The sequence below is a fragment of the Camelus dromedarius genome, chromosome 5, assembly GCF_036321535.1.
Source record: "Camelus dromedarius isolate mCamDro1 chromosome 5, mCamDro1.pat, whole genome shotgun sequence".
Taxonomy (NCBI): domain Eukaryota; kingdom Metazoa; phylum Chordata; class Mammalia; order Artiodactyla; family Camelidae; genus Camelus; species Camelus dromedarius.
The window spans coordinates 94034672-94055257 of NC_087440.1; the positions used below are offsets into that span (position 1 = coordinate 94034672).

A 20586-nucleotide genomic window follows, 5' to 3' on the forward strand; every position below is an offset into this window, starting at 1 on the left:
CCGTTTCCTGGAGCATTTCCTGCGAAGGGCAGTCTGCTGTGGCTCCTGTGTCTGCCCTCTGGGGAGTGCTGTGTCTCCTGCAACCCGGGACCTGAGACTGTTCCTTTGAGATGGAACCACCAGGAGGGACTGGAGCTCAGGGTCTGGCCTCCCAGGAGGACCGAGTACTGACTCCGGCCCTGCAGCCTTGGCAGCCGGTGGGCACAGTGGCCCTCACGCTCCTCGACCTGGGACGTGCCGCTCCAGGACGGGAGACAATCATTTCTGTGGTTCCAACCCGAATGTGCTGCGTGTTACAGCAGCCGTGCTGACCAGGCGTCCGACACCTGGGACTTGCTGCTGACTCCGCGCCCCCAGGGAACCCCAGGGATGGGTGTGGTGGTGGGAGAGCTGGGGCCTGGGGCTGGGAGGGTGTGGAGGGCGGCCAGGCTGCGGAGGCACCAGGGGAGGGGCCGCAACACAGAGCAATTCCCAGACAGCTATGGAATGGTAAAGGATGCTTTATTGTCTGAACAACCCAAAACATGACAAGCCAGAGTCTCCCAACAAAAAACCCAACCAAAGATAAACAGCGCAGTAAGTTCGTGGGCGCCAGACGTTTAGAAAGGATGCACAGCTTCCCAAGCCAGGCCTGGCGTGACCTCTGGCTGTAGCGCCCCCCCTCCCCCGCCACCACCCGACAGTGGGGCCTGCCCCTCCCCATCCAGGGAGAAGACAGGAGAGGCCCAGGGGTCTGGGGCCGGGACGCCAGGCTGTCGGGCTCCCTCCTCCCGGGGCTCGCCTCTCACCACACCGCCCAGTGCAGTGTGCTCCTGCTGAAGGTGTCTCAGGCCGCTGGCCACGGGATAGGGTGGCTGAGGCCAGTGCCCTTTTTGCCAGTGTCCCTCTTGCTCTGTCCAGCGAGGCTGCGTTCTGCCCGTGGGGGACCCGTTCTCCAGGCCCGTCTCTGGGAAGCTCTGGCGAGGAAACGTCACCCCCTTCCTGGCAGAGCTGGCTGCTGTAGGGGCCATGGACCCAGGTCCTTCTCAGAGCTGAGCACTTGGCTGAACGTTGGTGGCACATCCAGAGGCTTCCCTGCTGAGTGAGGTCGGCCGGGGCAGCACTGTTCCACCAGACATCTCACACAGTGTGCCTCCTTTTTGGAACTGTCCTTGGTCACCAGGCCCGAGAGTGTCCACAGAGAGCGGGCCGAGCCCACTGCCCCGGGATGCCAGCTTCCTGCTCGTCCAGAGGAACCCCAGGGTGCCCCGGGCACTCCCGGTGAGCACAGGGAGACCCCTCAGCTCAGGTTGGTGGTAGCACCTGCTGTCCACTTGGTCCCCTGAAGGTGGGCAGGGTGCAGGGTGTGGTCGGTGGTGGCCGTGAGGTCTCAGGATGGAGGTGCGGGTGAACATGGCCGAGAGTTCAGAGCTGGCAGGGCAGCGGGCGGAGTAGTGGCTGAGCAGCTCGGAGCGATGATCGGGGTACCTCTGGGGCCTGGGGTGTCCGTGGACACCCCCAGAGGACACGCTAGGCCCCCTGCCCGATCATGTTTCTGTAGTCTGGGACGATCGTCCGCTTCAGCTCCACCACCGAGGAGAAGATCCACTTCACCTGCAGGGACGGCGGGTGTGAGCACAGCCGGGGCCCCCATGCCAGCTTCCCCCAAGGACCTGGCCTCCCAGCCCGGGGACTGCCGGCCGCGAGTGTGCTCCGGTGGGGTGGCGCGAGGACTGCGTGGGCATAGCTACGGACAGCGAGGTCCCGACAGGGACAGAGAGGGACAGTGAGAGAACAGAATGGACTGGAGAGACAGAGAAGGACAGACAGTGGACAGAAAGGACAAGAGGGGAGAGTGAGGAGACAGTGACGGGACTGTGAGGGGACAGGAAGTGGACAGGGAGGGACAGGGAGGGACAGGGAAGGGGGACTGTGCGGGCACTGTGTGGGGACAGCAGGGACAGCTGGCCTGGCCCGCCCACCTTGAAGAGGGTCACTGTGGCGCTGTAGCACACGCTGAGCAGGAAGAGGGTGATGAAGATGGAGATGGTGGTCCACAGCCCGTCCAGCTCCCCGCTCTGGGCCTCGGCACAGCTCTCCTCCTCCAGGAGTGGCTCTGGACAGGGAGGGGGTGGTCAGCTGTGTGACAGGGCGGGTGGGGCACTAGTATCCCCCTGGGGGGCTGGATCAATGGTTCCCTGAGGTCAATCCCTGGGCACCGACCTCGTGTCCCCCATTCCTCCAGATTGGGGCTCAGTCTTGCCCGGACCCCTTGGGCCATATGTAAGCCTGGCCCTTGGGGGTCCCTCATCCACTCCTCTGCGGTGCCTTTCATGGGGTCCTCTTGGGAGAGGGTGTCCTGACCCCTGCCTTCCCTCCCACTGGAGGCCAGGCCTAGACGGCAGGGGTCTGCAGAGCAGGTCTGTGGTGGGTCCTAGTGCAGGGAAGGGCGGAGGCAACCTTGGGGTGTCCCTGTGTGCCCGAGGGGGTGGGGTGGTTGTGCTAGGGACCAGTGGGGTGTTGGGTCTCTGTGTGTTGAGGAGGGGGCGCAGGTGTCCTGGGGAGAGGAGGGGTGGGGGTCTGAGCTGGCCATTGTGGTCAGTGCTGCTGGGGCTTTGAGGAGTGGGGACCAAGCTGGTGTCCACAGAGGGTTCACGAGACCCGGCTCCAGGCTCTGTTCTGGCCCTGGGCGGGTACCCCATTGAGGACCCAGTGAGCAAGGCTGGCTTGTGTGCAGTTTTGTGGTTGTGCGCTTGTGTGCAGTTGCACAGGCACGTGTGTGTGCGTGAGTTTGCAGGTGGACGAGGGGTGTGCAGGCTGGTGTGCTCCATGAGAGGGCTTTTTTCCTACGAGTCTGGGTGAGTGTCCCCTCGAGTGTACAGATATGGCCCCGAGCACCTCGCCTACGGGAGGGTGGGGCCTGATCTCTGTGTGTCCTGGGAGCAGGAGGCCTGTGCCCCCATCGCCGGCCAGGCGTGGCTCCCATGTTGACAGGGTGTCAGCACGTTGTTTCTCTAGGCCCCGGGGACAGGAACTGCGGGCACAAGGACTTGCCACTGTCCCACAGTTGGGCTTGGACAGAGGGGAATATCTGGGCACTCATTTCCCTGAAGTTCCTTGGGGGGCTCTACCAGATCCCCTCTACACAGTCCTGCCTGAGTAGGTGCTGGCCGGACGCTGGACCCTGGGGAGCTGATGCCTCTGGCAGACCCCATCCCTTGCCTCGTGTCACCCCCAGTTCCCTGATGGCACCAAGTTTGTCCTCAGAGCCTGGCCTGCCCCCGCCTCCCGCAGGCCCTGAGAGCGCAGGAGCTCTGCTCGGAAAGAACCATGACAGGGTTGCAGGGCCCCAGGGAGGCACTGGGTGTTTTATTTCATGCTGGCCCGGGAGTTATGTACACAGGGGTGGGGCTCAGGCATCCGTGCTGGACCCTGAGGGCCTCGGGGAGGGGTGTTCGCTGGGGTGCCGGGGTGAGTCTCATTTACCCGAAGACTGGGAGATGGATTTCTGGGTGTAGTGGTTGTGCAGGGCCTCGTGCATCACCACACAGGTGAAGGTTTCTCCCCGCTGCCACGTGTTCTTTCCCACCGAGAGCTTGCTGTAGAGGAAGTAGGTCCCGTCGTTGTCCAGCTGGGGCAGCGTGGTGGCGTAGGCGCCCTCTGACTCCGGCTGCCCATTCCTCTGCCACTCAACGTTGATGTCAGCTGGGTAGAAGCCTTTGACCAGGCAGGTTACGCTCACGGTGTCCTTGGCCAGCTCTTCCCTGTGTGGGGCCAGGGTGTACACCTGCGGCTCCCGGGTCTGCCCTGTGGGGACAGGCGTGTCTGTGAGCCCGACGGTCACTCCAAGCAGCCCCACAGGACCCTCCCGCGCCCGTTGTCCGTCCCACCTTTGGCCTTGGAGATGGTCCTCTCGATGGGGGCCGGGAGAGCTTTGTTGTTGACCTTGCACTTGAACTCCTTCCCCGTCAGCCAGTCCTGGTGCTGGATTGTCAGGACGCTGACCACGCGGTACGTGCTGTTGAACTGTTCCTCCTTTGGCTTCGTGTTGGCCGTTCGCACCTCAACGCCATCAATGTACCAGTTGAAATTGACCTCGGGGTCTTCCTTACCCACGTCCACCACAACGCACGTGACCTCGGGCCTCCCAGAAATGGAGAGGACATCCTTGGGTTTTGGGGGGAAGACGAAGACGGAGGGCCCTCCCGGGAGCTCAGGCTCTGGCAGGGAAGACAGGGTGGGCAGTTAGCTCCTGGACCAGCCTTCTCCAGGACACATGTATTCCGAGCACGCCAGGGCTGTGGCCACCTCCTTGTTAAAGAGGGAGTGGCTTGTCTGACTCACCTGGACATTTGGGACACGGGCATCCTCCATGCGGTTCTGCAAAGGAATCAGACAGGAGGTTTCTGGGTGAGGGCGAAAGGTCTGTTGGGGCGGCATAAGTCAGGGATAGATTTTGGCAGGTCCAGCACCAGCTATGTGCGGTAGAGGTGTGCATCCTGTGCCCACCTTGGACCTGATAGAAACACCCAGAGGACCCCTCACATAGCCTGGGAGGCCTTCAGGCGAGGAGACCGCTCCTCCTCTGATACTCTGGGCAGAGGTCGCCATCCTGGCATGTGGTTCAAGCCGGGCGGAGGGCTGACCTCGGTCCTGTCTGGGAGTGGACGCCCGCCCTGAGGCCTGTCTACTTACCCACACGCTTGTCCACCTTGGTGCTGCTGGCCGGGTGGGCTACGTTGCAGATGAAGGTCTTGCCGGTCGAGCTGCTGGTGGGCAGAGTCACTAAGCTGCTGAGGGTGTAGAGCCCCGAGGACATGAAGACTGACGGGAAGGTGTGGACGCCGCTGGACAGGGCACCCGAGTTCCAGGTCACCGTCACTGGCTCAGGGATATAGCCCCAGACCAGGCAGCCGAAGGCCACCGTGGAGCCAGGCGTGTCCCCGCATCTAGCAGTCAGAGGATAGACCGATGGGGCCTTGGTGGAGGCTGCAAGAAAGCAGGCCGTGTGACCACCAGGGCTTCACCCCTGGGAGGGTCCAGGCAGGGTGTCACGAGCCCAGGTCTGGGCACCCCTGAGCCCAGCGCCCACGTGCTTCCAGAATGTCTGCAAAGCAGCTGGCCGGCAGGGCCCTCACCACCCAGGGCCTCGTGCCTCTGCAGCTGTGTGTCAGCGCTGGGAGATCTCCTGGGTGACAGCCCCCTAGGTCCCTGACCTCCTGCAAGTGCCTGGCCTGACTGAGCCCTGTGTCTGAGTCCTGACCAGTGCTGCCTGCTCCCGGCCAGCATCCGCTGGTCCCCTGAGCTCACTGTCCTGCTGCCCCAGCCCGGCCCTGCCCTGGGTGTGTGGGCCTCTCCTTGGCGTGGTGGGCCTCCACCACCCAGAAGCCTGCTCGTGGCCCCTTGCCTGGCCTGCTCTTTGCCCTCCGTGCCCGTGTCTTCTGGGTCAGCTCTGCAGCCAGAGCACCTGGGCCCTGGCCCCTGGCCCCCCTGGCCCTTGGCCCCCTTGGACCCTGGCCCTGCAGGTCTCCTCCTTGGCCCCTCCCCTTTCATCCCTGTGGCCTTAGCCAGGGTGCCGAGTCTGTGCCTCGGGGAGCTCCTGTCCCTCTTCTGGTCCTCCAGCTGGAGCCCCTCAGCTCACTTCCCCCTCACACCTGGGCCCCTGACGCCACCCCAGCTTGTGGCTCCCATGTCCCTGTCCTCTGACCTCAGCCCCCTGCTCACTGGCAGCCTCTGAGACCCTTGTCCCAGGAGACACTGGCCAGGAGCAGCCGTGGCCCCTCTGACCATCCCCACAGCCGTCAACCTGGCTCAGCTCCTCGTGTGGCTGTACCTTAGGTCTGGGCTTTAATCCGCTAGCTACAGGGGAGCCCCGCTGTTGTGTGGACCCTTTGCTCATTCTCACAATTACAACTGGCTTCCTGGACCTCTTTAAGCTGCCTCCTGCCCTCCCATCCCCCTGTTCAGCAATACAAGCTCTACCAGCTCCTTGGAGTTCCTCAGGGCAGTCCTGTACCTGCCTGCCCCCAGCTTACAGGTCATAGCTCTGATTGTTGCTTGGAGACCCTGTGGCTGCTCTCTGGTCTCCCAACCCTCTGCTCCTCTGTAGAAGCTCAACCTGCTACCAGGAACCACTGGTGCTGCCCTCTGCCCACCCAGCCCTCTGCTCCCCTGCAGACGCTCAACCTGTGCCCTGGATCCCCTTGGGGCTGCCCCCTGCCCTCGCAGCCCTCCGCTCACTTGCATAAGCTCAACCTGCTCCCTGGAACCCCTGGGGCTGCTCCCTGCCTTCCCAGCCCTCTGCTCCCCTGCACATGCTCAACCTGCTCCCTGGAGCCTCTGGGGCTGCTCCCTGACCTCCCAGGCTTCTACTCTACTGCAGAAGCTCAACCTGCTCTCTGGAACTCCTGGTGCTGCGCCCTGCCCTCCCTGCCCTCCGCACCCATGCAAAGCTCACCCTGTGCCCTGGAGCCCCTGGGGCTGCCCCCTGACCTCCCAGCCCTCCGCTCACCTGCACAAGCTCAAGCTGCTCCGTGGATGCCCTGGGGCTGCCTCCTGCCCTTGCAGCCCTCCTCTCACCTGCACAAGCTCAACCTTCTTCCTGGAAATCCTGGGGCTGCCCCCTGCCCTCCCAGCCCTCTGCTCCCCTGCATATGCACAATCTGTTCCCTGGCGCCCCTGGGGCTGCCCCCTGCACTCCGAGGCCTCTGCTGACCCTCACGAGCTCAACCTGCTCCCTCGAGCCCCTCGGGGCTGTCCCCTGATCTCACAAAGGTCTGCTCCCTTGGAGAAGCTCAACCTGCTCCCAGGAACCCTTGGGGCTGCCCCCTGCCCTCCCAGCCCCTTGTTCACCAATACAAGCTCTACCAGCTCCTTGGAGCTCCTCAGGGCAGTCCTGTACCTGCCTGCCCCCAGCCTACAGGTCATAGCTCTGATTGCTCCTTGGAGACCCTGTGGCTGCTCTCTGGTCTCCCAACCCTCTGCTCCTCTGCAGAAGCTCAACCTGCTCCCTGGATCCCCTGGGGCTGCTCCCTGCCCTCAAAGACGTCTGCTCCCCTCTGAAGCTCAACCTGCTACCAGGAACCACTGGTGCTGCCCTCTGCCCACCCAGCCCTCTGCTCCCCTGCAGACGCTCAACCTGTGCCCTGGAACCCTTGGGGCTGCCCCCTGCCCTCCCAGCCCCTTGTTCATCAATACAATCTCTACCAGCTCCTTGGAGCTCCTCAGGGCAGTCCTGTACCTGCCTGCCCCCAGCCTACGGGCGGAAGCTCTGAATGCAACCTGGAGCCCCTGGGGCTTTCCTCCTGCCCTCCTAGCCCTCTGCTGACCTGCACAAGCTCAACCTCCTTCCTGGAGCCCCTCAGGGCAGCTCCCAGCCCTTCCAGCCCTCTTCTCCCCTGCACAAGCTCAACCAGCTCCCTTGAACCCCTGAGGCTTTCCCCCTGCCCTCCTGCCCTTCAGTGGCCTCTCACCTGCACCAGCTCCATCTTCTCTTGAACTCCAAGTTAGCTTCTGGCCCCCGTCCACCCCCAGGCTTCTGCTCATGTGCACGAGCTCCATGTGATTTCAGAGCGCCTGGGGCTGCCCTCCTTGACCTCCAGGTGTTCTGCCCCCTCTTACATTCAGCCTCCCTGACCTTTGTCCCTGGTGCTGGCCCTTGGCAGCCTCTGACCCTCTGGGTCAACGCAGAGCCCTCAGCCTAGTTCCGCTCCACACCCTGAAACCTGTGTTATCCCCAGGGCTGGTTTTTCTTCCTGGAGTCCCACCCGGGTGCCCTCCCAGCAGGGCTGGCTTTTCTCCCTGGAGTCCCACACTGGTGCCCTCCCAGCAGGGCTGACTTTCTCCCTGGAGTCCCACCCTGGTGCCCTCCCAGCAGGGCTGGCTTTTCTCCCTGGTGTCCCACCCTGGTGCCCTCCCAGCAGGGCTGACTTTCTCCCTGGAGTCCCAACCTGGTGCCCTCCCAGCAGGGCTGACTTTCTCCCTGGAGTCCCACCCGGGTGCCCTCCCAGCAGGGATGGCTTTTCTCCCTGGAGACCCACACTGGTGCCCTCCCAGCAGGGCTTCTCGTCCTTGGGTACCTTAACCCTCTTTTGTGTCCCCAGTGTCCCCAGAAGTCTCCCCTGGTCCCTGGACCTTCCAGGTGGTGGGCCGGTTGCCTGTGCCCACCAGCTCCCAGCCTTCACCTCAGCTGCTCCTGGAGCCTTGTGGGGTCCCTGAGGTGGGGCCTCCCCTCCAATGCCCCCTGCGCTCCCTCTGCCCCTGCTCCTCTTGGGCTGCACTCACCGAAGGTGGAAGCCATGGAGGTGGCTCCCCTGCAGCCTGGGTCTCCGTGCTGCCGCCACCCCTTCCCTCCTCTGGCCCCAGGCACCTGCGCTCCTCCAGGCCGATCTCTGTGCCTGCAGCCCCAGTTCCTAGGATTTCGTAGCTGGATTCCCGTAGATGTGAGCTGACTGCCCGCAACCCTGCGAACACTAAGAACAGGACTGAAACCGGTGGCACTGCCTGCTTCCTGAAGTTCCCTTTTCTCTGGGTGGTTTCTGTCTCAGATGACCTGGGGGAGTCCAGACTCAGCAGAGGCGCCTCACATAGATGCCTGGGGGTGGGGCGAGTGGTGTCCTGGGACCTTGGGCTGAGAGTGGGAGTCTCGGCGGTCACCTGTTCCCTACCTCCCACAGGGGTGCTGCCCGCTTGTCTGGCTGTTGCCTGGGGTACCCGGCCTCCGCCCTGAGCCCCCGGTCCTCCCAGGGCCAGTGGTCACCTCTCTCCTCTCTGGTGAGTGCGGTGGGCACAGGCCGCAGCCTAACCCCAGCTTTGTCCTGTCCGCCTGCCAGCACGGCCTCTTGGGTGGGCGGCTGTCTTCCTCTGGGTCCAAGCCTCTTCTCTCCCTCCATCCGTGGCCGCATCCCTGTCCCCCATCTCTGACCGCAGGGCGGTGTAACACGCAAGGTCAGAGGGAAGCTGTTTCCACAGCAGCAGCTGTCTTCTGTGCTGCAGAGTTCACGGTGGTCTCTGGGGCTGGAAGAAGGCTGTCTGGCTGAGCAATAGCGCGCAGGCCCTCCACCGCTGCGTGTGCCCCAGGAGTGGGGTGGGGACCTTCAGCTTCTGCTGGCTGGGAGTGCCGCAGCTCACTCCAAGCCCCGTGCGCACCCCTGGGCTGTTCTGTGCCTGCAGCATCAGGGGCCCTGGGGGACAACGCAGTGCCCACTTCAGAAGAGCCACGGGTGGGGAAGGGGGCTTCCCGGGCACGTGTCCTACAAGGGCTGGGTGGGCGACATGCGTGCTGCGCCCCTTCCGGCCTGCACAGAGCGGAGTCCAGCCCAGGCGCTCTGCTGGGCCCCACAGGACCGCCCGCCACCCCTGCTCTGCTCGCTTCCTCCGGGGATCACCGCCCCTGCTCAGACCCGCTCCGCCACCTTCACCTTCGTCTCCGCTTGTGTCTAGGTCCCAAGATGCATTTGGGGCTGCTTTTTAACAGCGACTGTGAGCCACTGTCATGAGACCTTGTGTCTCCTAAGTTGCTGAAAATGCTTTAAAAGGATAAGGAGAGCCTGATTATTCCGAGCTGGTGCAGCCAGGGCGTCCACACCCAGCACCGGGCTTGGCAGAGCCTCCAGGCAGGCAGGGACGCGGGAGAGCTTTGCGGTTTTATTACGTGTATGTACTGTTCAGCGTTACTGTACACAGACACACGTGTGTGACATGTGTTTCTAATACATGTATGCATAGCGTATAATAAATAGTATGTTAATCTATTAAAATATTTTCTGTGTATAGAAAGGTTCTTTAGAGAAAAAGGGCGAGCTCCGGGGTGCGTGATGAGGCGGTGGGCTGGGGAAGCTGGACCAGGGACGAGATGCAGGCGCCCCTGTGATGGCTGGGGGCACGTCCGGCTTTCTCATGTGGGTCCTAAGCTGGACGCAGGGACAAAATGATGGACGCTGTCGGTTACTGGTCACGCCCCTGCCAGGCATGGGGGTGCTGTTACAGGTTGTTCGGCCTCTTGGACTTTCACTGGAGGTAGAGGTCTCACTTCCTGCAGGTCTGCCGTGTGGGGAGCAGGCGGCTTCCTGGGCTGGTTGCTGTAGATGGTCTCCCATGCATCTCTGTCCTCCCAGCTCAGATCTCCCGTGCCTTGTGGTCCTCCCAGCTCAGATCTTCTGTGCACCCTCATCCTCCTAGCACAGATCTTCTGTCCACCCTGGTCCTCCCAGCTCAGATCCCCATTTCATTCTGCACTCCTGCCTCAACACAGATCTCTAGTGCCTCCTGGCACTCCCAGTACCGGCTGGACAGGGATCAGATGGAGATAGCTAGAGGTGGAAGCTGCCTGGCTGTCTTCCTGCAGAGCTGATGGACACCTCCCTGTGCACGTTCCCTCCTCTTTGCCAGGGCTCTCACCGTAGGAAGTCTCAGACTTGGCTGGCCCCTTGTCAGGTCGGGGAGAGTTTTGCTCTTGTAGGAGAGGGGTCTAGTTCCCCCTTCCACCTCAGGTTTCTGAAAAAAGCATCTCCCGGAGTGATTAGAAGATAGGAACAGAGGGTGCCCTGGATGAGTACGGGGGCAGGGGGTTAACACTGGGTGTATAGACCCGAACTAAAGGACTTGAGTTGTAGGCAAGAGTGAAGGCAAAGAGAGGGACTTTGTGTCTCTGGTCAGTGTAGCGGGGAAGGTAGGTACGTGGGTTAATGGGAGAGGGAGTGAGGCAGGCTTGCAGGGCAGGCCCTGACAGGTGCTGATAAGGGTCTGCTGTGTCCTCAGGTATCGCCCTGCTTTGCCTTGTAAAAGGCAGGAGGCGGAGAGATTGCCTTGTGTCTGCTTTTTTAACTGCCTGCAGCTCAAAACGACCCTTGCGTCCATGTTGTATGGATTAGACGGACCGTGTGGAGGTGTGCAGGGCTCGGGTCCCCACGCTCAGCTCATGCCTGTGTCAGCAGGCGGCTCCCCCAGCACTGCCTTCTCCAGCGGTCTCCTTGGAGGTATCCGTCTGAACCGTGTAGGCGGGAGGGCAGCTCCTGGGGCTCCTGCTGGGCCACACCCCTGACTTCTCAGCTCCCTGAGCCTGCATCTTTTAATCAGAAAGCCCCCTCCCCGTGCCCCGTCCAAGCAGAGTTTTATGACTGGGGCGCCATCAGTAACACTCAAGCCTGCCCCTCCAGGCCCATCACATGGAGTGTGACGGAGGCAGAGTAGGGATTGGTGTCTTGACTCCTGCTGCACCCTACCTCCCACGGCAGAGACCAGCCTGGGCTGAGACCCACCAGGACGGCAGGCAGGCTGCTTGGCGGGTGGCGATGGCAGCATGGCGGGTGCGCCCTGTGCTGGAGCAGGGAGAGGAGCTGAGTCTGTGTTTGGAGGATGGAGCTGTTGACCAGTGTGGGGAGGCTGTGAGTTTCCAGGAGGAGGAAATGCAGGACGGCCCCTGGGCGAGAGCCGCAGACGGAGTTAGCCAACGTGGGGCCAAGGCGCTGGCTGGGCCTTGCTCCCGCCGTTCCCTGGGTGCTGACGCTGTTATCCCAGTGGCTGGCGGCTGATGGGCACGGGAGCCCGCAGCTCCCCTTGGAGGAAGGTGTGGGGAGCGAGAGGGGTCCAGAGGAGTCAGGGAGCAATGGAAGGCTGCGGCCCCGGGAGAGGATTTGTGCTAAACCACTCCCGGGGGCTCACAGGTTTCTCTGCCGCTGAGGTCTGCTGCGTGGGTGGGACAGGGGGGAAGGGGGCAGGGCACCGCCATTAAAGGAATGACACAGCAATTAGCACGGAGACGGTGGGAGACTCAACCCCCAATAGATCTTGAGGCCCAAGATGGTGGAAGAGTTGACTTCCAGTTGGCCTTGAGCTTCATTATCGGCTCGTTGTAACATACCAGCCTGGTGAATGGCGTGCCCACAGGGGCCAGGACAGTTCTGAGGCTGGCCATAAGGCTAACAAGTGGGTGGTGGCCCACGTCCTGGGACCCCCTGCCCCTTCCCCAAGGCGGCTGGAACGATCCCCCCACTAGTTAGCATGCGACGCTACTGAGCCCATGGGAACCAGCGCCCCCGCTCCGCGTGGCCGCTCTCCCTGCTGAGCGAGACGCCCGCGCTCTGTCTGCGGAGTGTGCCTCTGTCTGAGTAACCTACTCTTCCTGACCCACGGCTTGCTCTTGAGTTCTGCCCCGTGTGAAGCCAAGGACCCTCACTTATGGGGTGCCTCCCGGGGACTCACCTGGGACTGGGGGCACAGCCACCTTCTTGAGCCCCAGTCTCCTGTGTCCCGGGGGCTTCTTCCAGGGCCCACCTGCTCCAAGGCTGTCCCTTGGCTGAGGCTCCAGCTCAGCTGACAAGCTGCCGTCAGGTGTGCGTCCCCCAGCCCCTCACTGAGAAGCGCAGCAGCCAGAGACGAGGGCGTGGAGAGGGTCGGAGAGGGCCGGGACGTGGCTCTGGAACGCGCTGGCTGGCCTGGGCCGCCTCCCTCTGCTCCGTGTGGTGAACTTGGTGCCACAGATCCTGACGGGGGAAGCTCACCCACACGGCCAGGCGAAGCGCAAGGACCCTGGGCAGCACCATATTTTTTCTTACAGGAAGCCAGCGTTTTGTCTCCGAAGGTGGAGAACGGCTCATGCTCCTCACAGCAGGACCGCACGAAGGTGCCTTTCTGAGCAGCTCGAGTGCTGGGCAGCCAGTGAGCAAGCCGAGTGGGGTCGCCCGCGGGAGGGATCCACTCTGCTTTCCAGCAGGTTTGTGACACTTGCTGCCGTTCTAATCCAGGATGCTGTTCCTTCTACGAGGCTCAATCACTTGATGTACCGTTTAGGGGGAAATGCGCTGCGTTGTGAACAGACCCAGTGCGGGTAACTGGACGTTCCCACGTTGTACGTGTGGAAGCACGTGCTTTAGACTTAATTAAGCATCGATGCTGGGCCCTTGAGCTGGCTTTCCAGTGCAGTTTAGACCCCCTCTTCAGGAACGCTGCTGAGTGCCGTGGACCTGCCCTCCCATCCTCTCTGGAGTCAGTCGGCTCCTGTGGGTTGGAAGAAGACTGCGTTGTGCCCCAGGGTGTGTTAGTCTCCAGGGGAACGGAATCCGTAGGATGTACCCCTACCTCTGTGTATACGGTCTGTATCTAGAAAGAGATTTGTCGTAAAGAAGTGACTGGCACAATGACGGTGGCTGGAGTCCATGATCTGCCGGGGCGCAGGCAGCTGACGTGGAGAGTTCAGGTCCAAAGGCCGTCTGCTGTCTTCCTGAGAGAGGATGCCTGGAGGGACGTTGTCTGAGATCTTGCCTGTCAGGGGATGCCTTTATTCTACCTTTACACTTTATCCTTGGTTTGGGTGCAAATTCTGTTAGAAATAATTTTTCTGCTGATGGCTGAAGGCCATTTGATTGCATGTCCCCCTCAGTGGCAGAACATTCTAGAAGCACCAAAGGAGCTCAGATAAGGGAGTGACCTCTCACTGCCCAGGACCACCTCTGAGAGCTCGCCTGGAGCGAAGGCAACTTAATGGAGAAGGGGCTCTTTTCACCAGTGGTGGTGGAGCACCTGCATCCCAGCAGGAAACGAGCTGAGGCACATACTCACAGTGGTCATGAAGTTGACTCACAGTGGGTCGTTGACCTCAACGCAAAGAACGGAACCATGGGAATCTAGGTGACCTTGAGTTCGGCGAAGAGCCAGGAGGTACAACACCAAAAGCGCATTCCACGAAAAAGAAGTCACTAGCTGAACTTAACTGAAGTGGAAAATGCCTGCCTGTGGAAGACACTGTCGAGAGAATGAAAGGCAGGCCAGAGACTGGGAGAATCACACATCTGCAAACCTCGTATCTGATAAAGGACTCGTGTCCGAAATATGCAGAGAACTGTTAAAAGTCAGCAACAAGGAAAGCAACAACCCAGTTAAAAGTGACTAAAAGCCCTGGACAGACCTGTCACCTGGGAAGACTCACAGATGCAGAGAAGGAAGCGCAAGTTTCCTCCACGTCCTACGTCGCTGGAGCCTGTAAGTGAAAACAAGTAAGACCACCACGCAGCTGTTAGAACGGTGGACGTCCAGAAGCAACACCGAAACCCGGCACCTCCCAACGCTGGTGAGGGTGTGGGGCAGCAGGAGGCCTCCTCCGCTGCGGGTGGGTGCAAAACGGAAGAGCCCGTCTGCAGGAGAGCTCGGCAGGTTCTCCAAAATCTAAACCTAATCTTGCCATACAACCCAGCAACTGCATTCCTAGATACTCACCTGTTCAAATGGGCTGAAAACTCATGTCCACCCCAAAACTGTGCAGCGATGTTTATGGTTTATAAACGTCTGCAGATGCTTTGTTCGTAGCTTAACTCAAACTTGGATGCGCCCAGGATGTCCCTCAGTAGGTGAGTGGATGCATCCAGACAGTGGGATAGGATTTCAGAATAAAAAGGACGAAGCCGTCTGTGAAGAATTGAGTTTTTCATCATTGTATAGCGTCCTTCTGGGTGTCTTATGACTGTTTTTACCTTCAAGTCTATTTTGTCCAAGTGTACCCATCCTTGCTTCCTTTTGTTTGCCTTTCTCATGGAGTACCTTTTTCCATCCCTTCATGTCCAGCCTACATGTGTCCTTAAACCTAAAGTGAGTCCCTTGTGATGGCACAGATTTGGACCTTGCTTGTTATCCACTCAGCCGCTCTCTATCTTTTGCTCTGATAATTTAATCCATTTACATTTAAGGTAATTGTGGCAGGGAAAGGCCTATTATCACTGTTGTTTTTAATAGTTCTCTGTCTGTCTTATAGTTAATTTGTTCCTCTATTCCTTCTTGCTTCTTTCTTTTGTGCTTCATTGATTTTCTGTGGTGATATTCTTTGATTCTGCTGTGATTCAATAGGTATAAATTTCCAGTTATGCAAAATGAGTTCTATTCCGAGGCTCTGTGTGTAACATTGTGCCTACGGTTTACAACACTGCATTGTGCACCCAGATATTTGTTAAGAGAGTAGATTTCATGATAAATGTTCTTCACATACGTGTGCTCCTCCCCCCATCCCAATAGACCCAGAGCACAAGGAAACTTCTAGAAGAATGGATATATCGACTACCTTGACAGTAATGATGGTTTCACAGGTGTCTGCATTTGTGCAATCTCAGGTGTACCTCGAATATATGCGTTTATTTTGTGTATCAATTGTACCTCAATAAAGCTGTTGAAAAAAGAAGTTAATAGGAGAAGAAATGGGGGGACGGTATCGATCAATGATAGAGCGTGTGCTTAGCATGCATGAGGTCCTTGCTTCAATCCCCAGTATCTCCATTAAGAAAAATTAATTACCCTCCCATAGTCCCCCAAAGTAAGAAATGACCATTCAAAAAGAAGAAGAAATGAGCCATTGAGGCACAAAAGGACATGGGGAAATGAAAATGCACATTGCTAAGTGAAAGGAGCCAACCGGAGAAGGCTATACTGTCTGTGAGATTCCTACTACACGGTATTTGAAGGAGCTCATCTATGGAGGCAATGAGAAGATGAGTGGCTGCCAGGAGTTTGTGTGGGAGGGGTGGGAAATGAGGAGGTGAGGTACAGGGGGTCTTAAGGCAGTGAAATTGTACTGTGTGTTGCTGAAATGGTGGACCGATGGGCAGCAGTCTGAACAGTGTACCTGATCGAGGCAGTTCCATGGACAGCAGCCTCGGGGCTTCTGGATGCAAATGACACCATGCGTTTGTCAAAACTCATAGAACTGTGCAGATGATAGTGAGCCATGGTGTTGCCTATGGGCTTCAGTTAATCATAATGTATTAAGTTGGCTCATCATTTCTGACAAGTGTAGCACACTGGAGATAGATGTTCATAATAGGTGAAACTGGGCGTACGTGTGGGGGCACTGGAAGTTATGGAACTCTGTGACTTTCTGCTCAACGTATCTGTTAGCCTAAAACTACCCTAAAAGGGCAAAGTGTGTTTAATCTAAAAATATCATTACCCCGTGCAGAGCAGCAGAAGCAGAACCATGGACAGTAGCTGAGAGAGCCTGCTAGTCCGAGTCAGGACCACGGACAGCGGCCTGGAAGGCCTTGGGCACACACATGGCTCAGTCACTGTCTGACGTGGAAAAGGCCTCATGGACAGCAAATGAGCCTCACGTAACGTAAGGTAGTTTCAGAGAAAGAACGCAGTCTGGACCAGCGTCCCAAGACCTCGTGTGTCTCGGGGCAGGAGCCATGTCCATTTTCGTAACCTGAGTCGTCTTCTTGGCCCAATGTCTTGGAGTCCTGCCCCACAGAGAAGCATGATTGATCCCCAGTGTGGTGGGTGGAATTTGAAGATGGTTCCTTAGTTTGATATGAATTTGTGTATGTACATATACTTAAGTTAAATACACTTCATTGACAACGTTACATTAGTTTCAGGTGGACAGCATACCAAATGGTGATTCAATTCTTTTAGAGACTACATTCCAGTTGAAGTTATTAGAAGCACTGACTATACTCCCTGTGCTGTGCAATAGTCCTAGTAGCCTATGTATTTTATACATAGTAGTTGGTATTTGTTAATTCCCTGTCCTTACGTAGCCCCTTCCCCCTCTCCTCTCCACGCGGGTAACCACTAATTTGATCTGTCTATCTGTGTGTCTGTTTTCCTGTTGTTATATTTATTCACTTCTATTAATGTTTAGATTCCACATACAAGTGATATCGTAGAGCATTTGCCTTTGTCTGACTTACTTCACTAAGCCTCATACTGCAGAGAACCACCAATGTCACAAACGGCAGAAATCATTCTTCTGCACGGCTGAGCATTATTCCGTCGTGCGTATACATCGTACCACCTGTATCCATTTTCTGCCGACAGACACTTGTGTTGCTTCCGTATGCTGACTCCTGTTCATACAGTTGCTATGTACCTTGGGGTGCATGTATCTTTTCAAATTCTTGTTTTTGTTTCCTTCGGATGTATAGGCAGGAGTGGAATTGCTGGAGCGTGTGATAGTTCTGTCTTTAGTTGTTTTGAGGATACTCCTTACTGTTTTCCCCCGAGGCTGCACCAATTTGCACTCCTGCTAACAGCGACAAGGGTTCCGTTTACCCCATCTCTTCACCAATATTTCTTACTTGTAGTCTTTGTGGTGACATCTGATTTTGGTTTTGATTTACATTTCCCTAATGATTAGGAATGTGAGCAGCTTTTCACATGTCTGTTTGTTTTTTTTTTAGTTCCCTCTGTGAGCCCCCCGTTTTTTTGATGTTATATTTTACTTCTTCCTGTGAACTGCTGTTTACTGCAGTCACAGTTAATTTTATGTATTTTATCTTTTAATCTTTTGCTTATTTAGTTGATGGCCCTCAGGCTTTAATTTGCCTTTTAGTGGGATTTGCCTTTGCTGTAAATTCTTGCATCTTGCAATAGCCTGTGTGTTCCCCTCCAGGAAGACCTTTGACGTGTCTCTGAGGGTTGATGAACTGCTCCAGTGTTTGCTTGCCTGGGAAGTTCTTGTCTCTCCTTCCGGTGTAAACGACAAATTTGCGGGGTGACACCTCCTCCTAGATTGTAGGTATTTTCCATTCAGCATTTGTATAGATCATGCCTCTCCCGTCTGGTCTGCAGAGTTTCTGCAGAAAAATCAACTGCTAACTTTGTGGCAGTTCCTTGTCCGTGACAGTGTTGTTCTCTTTCTGTCTTCAGAATTCTCTCTTTATCCTTAACTTTTGCCAATTTAATTGTGACGTGTCCTGGTGTGGGTCTCTGTGGGTTCTGTTTGTTTGTGACTGTGTGATTCCTACGCCTGGAAATGTCTCTCTTTCTTCATGGTTGGTGAGTTTTTGCCATAATTTCATTAAGTACATTTTCAACTGTTTTCTCTCTCTCTTCTGCTTCTGGGAGCCCGATCATGCCAATGTTAGGACAGTTGATGTAGTTCCATAGATTCCTTAAACTGCTCTCAATTTTAAAAAAGTTGTTCTTCCTTTTGTAGTTCTGACTGGGTAATTCCCATGGTTCTGTCTTCCAGGTCACGTGGGGTCTCCGGTGTCACCTAGTCCCCTGTTCGCCCCTTCCAGTGTTTTAAGTTTTAGCTATTGTACCCCTCTGGTGAGTGGTTCTCTTTTTATATTTTCCTGGTCCCTGTGAAGGTTCAAACTGTTTTCATCTGTTCTTTTCCCTAACTTGGTTAGCATTCATATTACTAACGCTCTCAAGCTGCCCTCTCCCCAGGGAAGACCTCCGGGCCCATGACGTGTCTCCCCGTCCCGGGTCCCCTCCTCGAGGCTGCGCTCCAAACCGAGTACCTCTCTTCCCTCCCTACGTGACTCCTCGTGGACCTTTCTTCAGCGCCTTGGCTGTACAGGAGTCTCTCTGCCAGTCTCCATTTTTCTCCAGTGAGACGTGGTCCACATGTAGATGTAATGTGAATGTGCTCTGTGTCCTTCTACCTCACCGTCTCCGTCTCCTTCTCTCATAACCAACCTGTAGCGGCCGCCCCCACCCTCTTCCGTCTGACATAAGACGTGCTAGTGGTGATGCTACATACCTCAGCATATAAGCTGCAGGACACCCAAGACGGAGGTTATTCATCAACACGAGAAGTGAACATCAGCCGAAGATACGTAAGATGGGCAATGGGAGTTCAAGCCTTTCCTGGAGGAGGGTTGGCAATTTTATATTACATCTGAGGTAATTTCCCTGCGTTAGGTGGAAACGCAAAGTGTATTGCTGCCTTTTAATCGGGAAGCTTAACGTGGTCCACGGTGGCCGACACGCAGTGGGTTGTGCTGTCCTTGTTCTACGTCAGGTTAGCTAAGGCGTGAGCAGCTTTCCTAGCGTTCCCTTCCCTTTGTGTGTCTCTAGGTTAGGGTTGTTCAGAAGAGAAGTTTACACCTGTTGGAGAGCAAACTGTAGGAGCCGTCCTTTGGCTGGGGGGCTGTGCTGCAGCCGTGCACGTTGTCACTGCCCTGCCCCCTCACGCCGTCAGCGTGGAGACGCTGCTCCCACGGTGTCTGCCGGCCTCCGCAGGGGGTCAGCCCTGGGCCAGGCAGGTGTGCAGCTGCAACCTGCTGCAGCCGGTTTCTTCCACAGGGAGGGACACAGGCTCCAGGTCTTCCTGAAGGCGTTCAGATGTTATTGAATGGGTTAGATTTCTCCCGCTTAAAAGGTTTTTTTATCGTGGTAAAAGAATAGGAGTTGCCCCTAAGGAAGTGTATCATGTTACACCTTTCTCCGGGTCTTGGGGACAGTGAGTACATTCATAAAGTGTAATCACGACCACCTGCGTCTCCATAACTCTCCCCGTCTTTACGTGTGATACCCTATGCCCGTAAACAACACCCCCCGTTCTCCCCCGGCTGCAGCCTCTTCTGTGTTTTCTCTTTCTGGGAATGCGGCCACTCGTAATCGCTCACACAAGTGGAATCGCACACGATTCACCGTCTTGCCCCTGGCTCACGGTACGCGTTCCGATGTCCTCCAGGTGCCCCCGTGCTGTCACACACGTCACACTGTTCCTCTTTCTTCAGGGGCAGTGCTGTTCCATTGTACGCTCAGCCCACATCGTGCTCATCTGTCCATCCACGGAAGGACACTCGCGTTCCCGCCTCGTGGTAGGTATTGTCAACGGAGCTGCTGGGAAGTGGGTGTTCAAGTGCCTCTTTAAGACCTGTTGCCTGTTCGCTCGGGTTTATTGTAAGCAGTGGGATTGCTGCAAGTGTGGTAGTTGTTTCTGAAATTTCTCTGAGGGGCTTCCAAACCGTTTTGCACAACGGTAATGCCATTTTATGCCCTCACTAACGGTGCACAAGGGTTTCTTTTCTCCACATCCACGGACACCACACACGGACAGCAATGCAGGTTTTCAAAGCTCAGAGTGGCAGACGTTCCCCTTGGAGTGCAGGAGGAGGGGGCACCTGGTGGGGGCCCAGAGGCGCAGTGGGGTGGCAGCCCAGGGTGTGTGTGTGTGTGTGTGTGTTTGTGTGTGTGTGTGTGTGTGTGAGATGGGGGTGCAGTCAGGAGAGGTGAGACACTGACAGGAGTGCGTCGGAGGTCTTGCCCGGGGCAGGGCCCCGAGGGGACAGGAGCAGCAGGAAGCTGACTTTAGGCTCACACCGGTGCTGACCCAGGGGCTCAAGGGAAGGCGTCGGCCACTTGGCTTCTAGGAGCCCAGGAGGGGTTGTGCATGGGTTATGCGCTGTGGCCTGGTGTTTCCCCAGGGTCAGGACGGGGCCCTCAGGCCTGGTGGGGGGTAGCTGTTCTGGGACTGGTGCTCCTCGAGGACCCGTGGGGCCAGCCCGGTATCGACCGTCCTGGTGTCCCCATGGGAATGTTTGGCTGGAGGCAGATCCGTGGTCCAGGGGATGGAGGTGAGGGGCAGGGCCTGGGGCCGGGCAGGCTGCAGGGACCATAGGCATGTTCAGCTTGTTGGTTAGGTGTTCCGTGTGAGGGAGACTGCGAGTGGGGGAGACCCCCAGGATGGTTTCCGGAGCACCCTGGAGGCAGAGGGTGCCCAGTGTCCTCACGCCTGGCAGGGTCCCTGAGGGCCGGCGATGCTCCTGGACCTGGCTGCCCGCCCCATGGCCTCACCGTCTTTGGTGCGGAGCCCACTGGAGTGAGCAGTCCCTTTCCTGCATAAAATTCTCTGTCTTCCTCTGTCTCTCTGTTTGTCTGTCTGTCTGT

General features: G+C 57.6%; 1 protein-coding gene and 1 gene segment (V, D, J or C); one reads left to right on the forward strand and one right to left on the reverse strand.

The window, feature by feature from the left end:
- Positions 1–482: 482 nt before the first annotated feature.
- On the reverse strand, positions 483–8430 carry LOC135321364 (immunoglobulin heavy constant gamma 4-like). The segment is given in 7 exon segments: positions 483–1593; positions 1962–2095; positions 3466–3786; positions 3870–4199; positions 4324–4359; positions 4675–4968; positions 8263–8430. Coding segments are annotated over 7 exon segments (1215 nt in total).
- A 138-nt stretch (positions 8431–8568) lies between these two features.
- The window catches only part of LOC135321365 (uncharacterized), a 95409-nt gene continuing 83391 nt past the window's right edge, over positions 8569–20586 (forward strand). For 2 of the 3 annotated variants that reach the window (XR_010381104.1, XR_010381103.1), the window contains exons 1-2: positions 17656–18012; positions 19434–19517. Coding sequence is in view for 1 of the 3 variants with exons in the window: in XM_064486362.1 (XP_064342432.1) it covers positions 8569–8751; positions 19434–19517 (267 nt within the window). In the remaining 2 variants the exon portion in view is untranslated. Of the gene's footprint in view, positions 8752–17655; positions 18013–19433; positions 19518–20586 lie in introns of those variants that run through there. The other variant, XM_064486362.1, reaches the window with a different exon arrangement.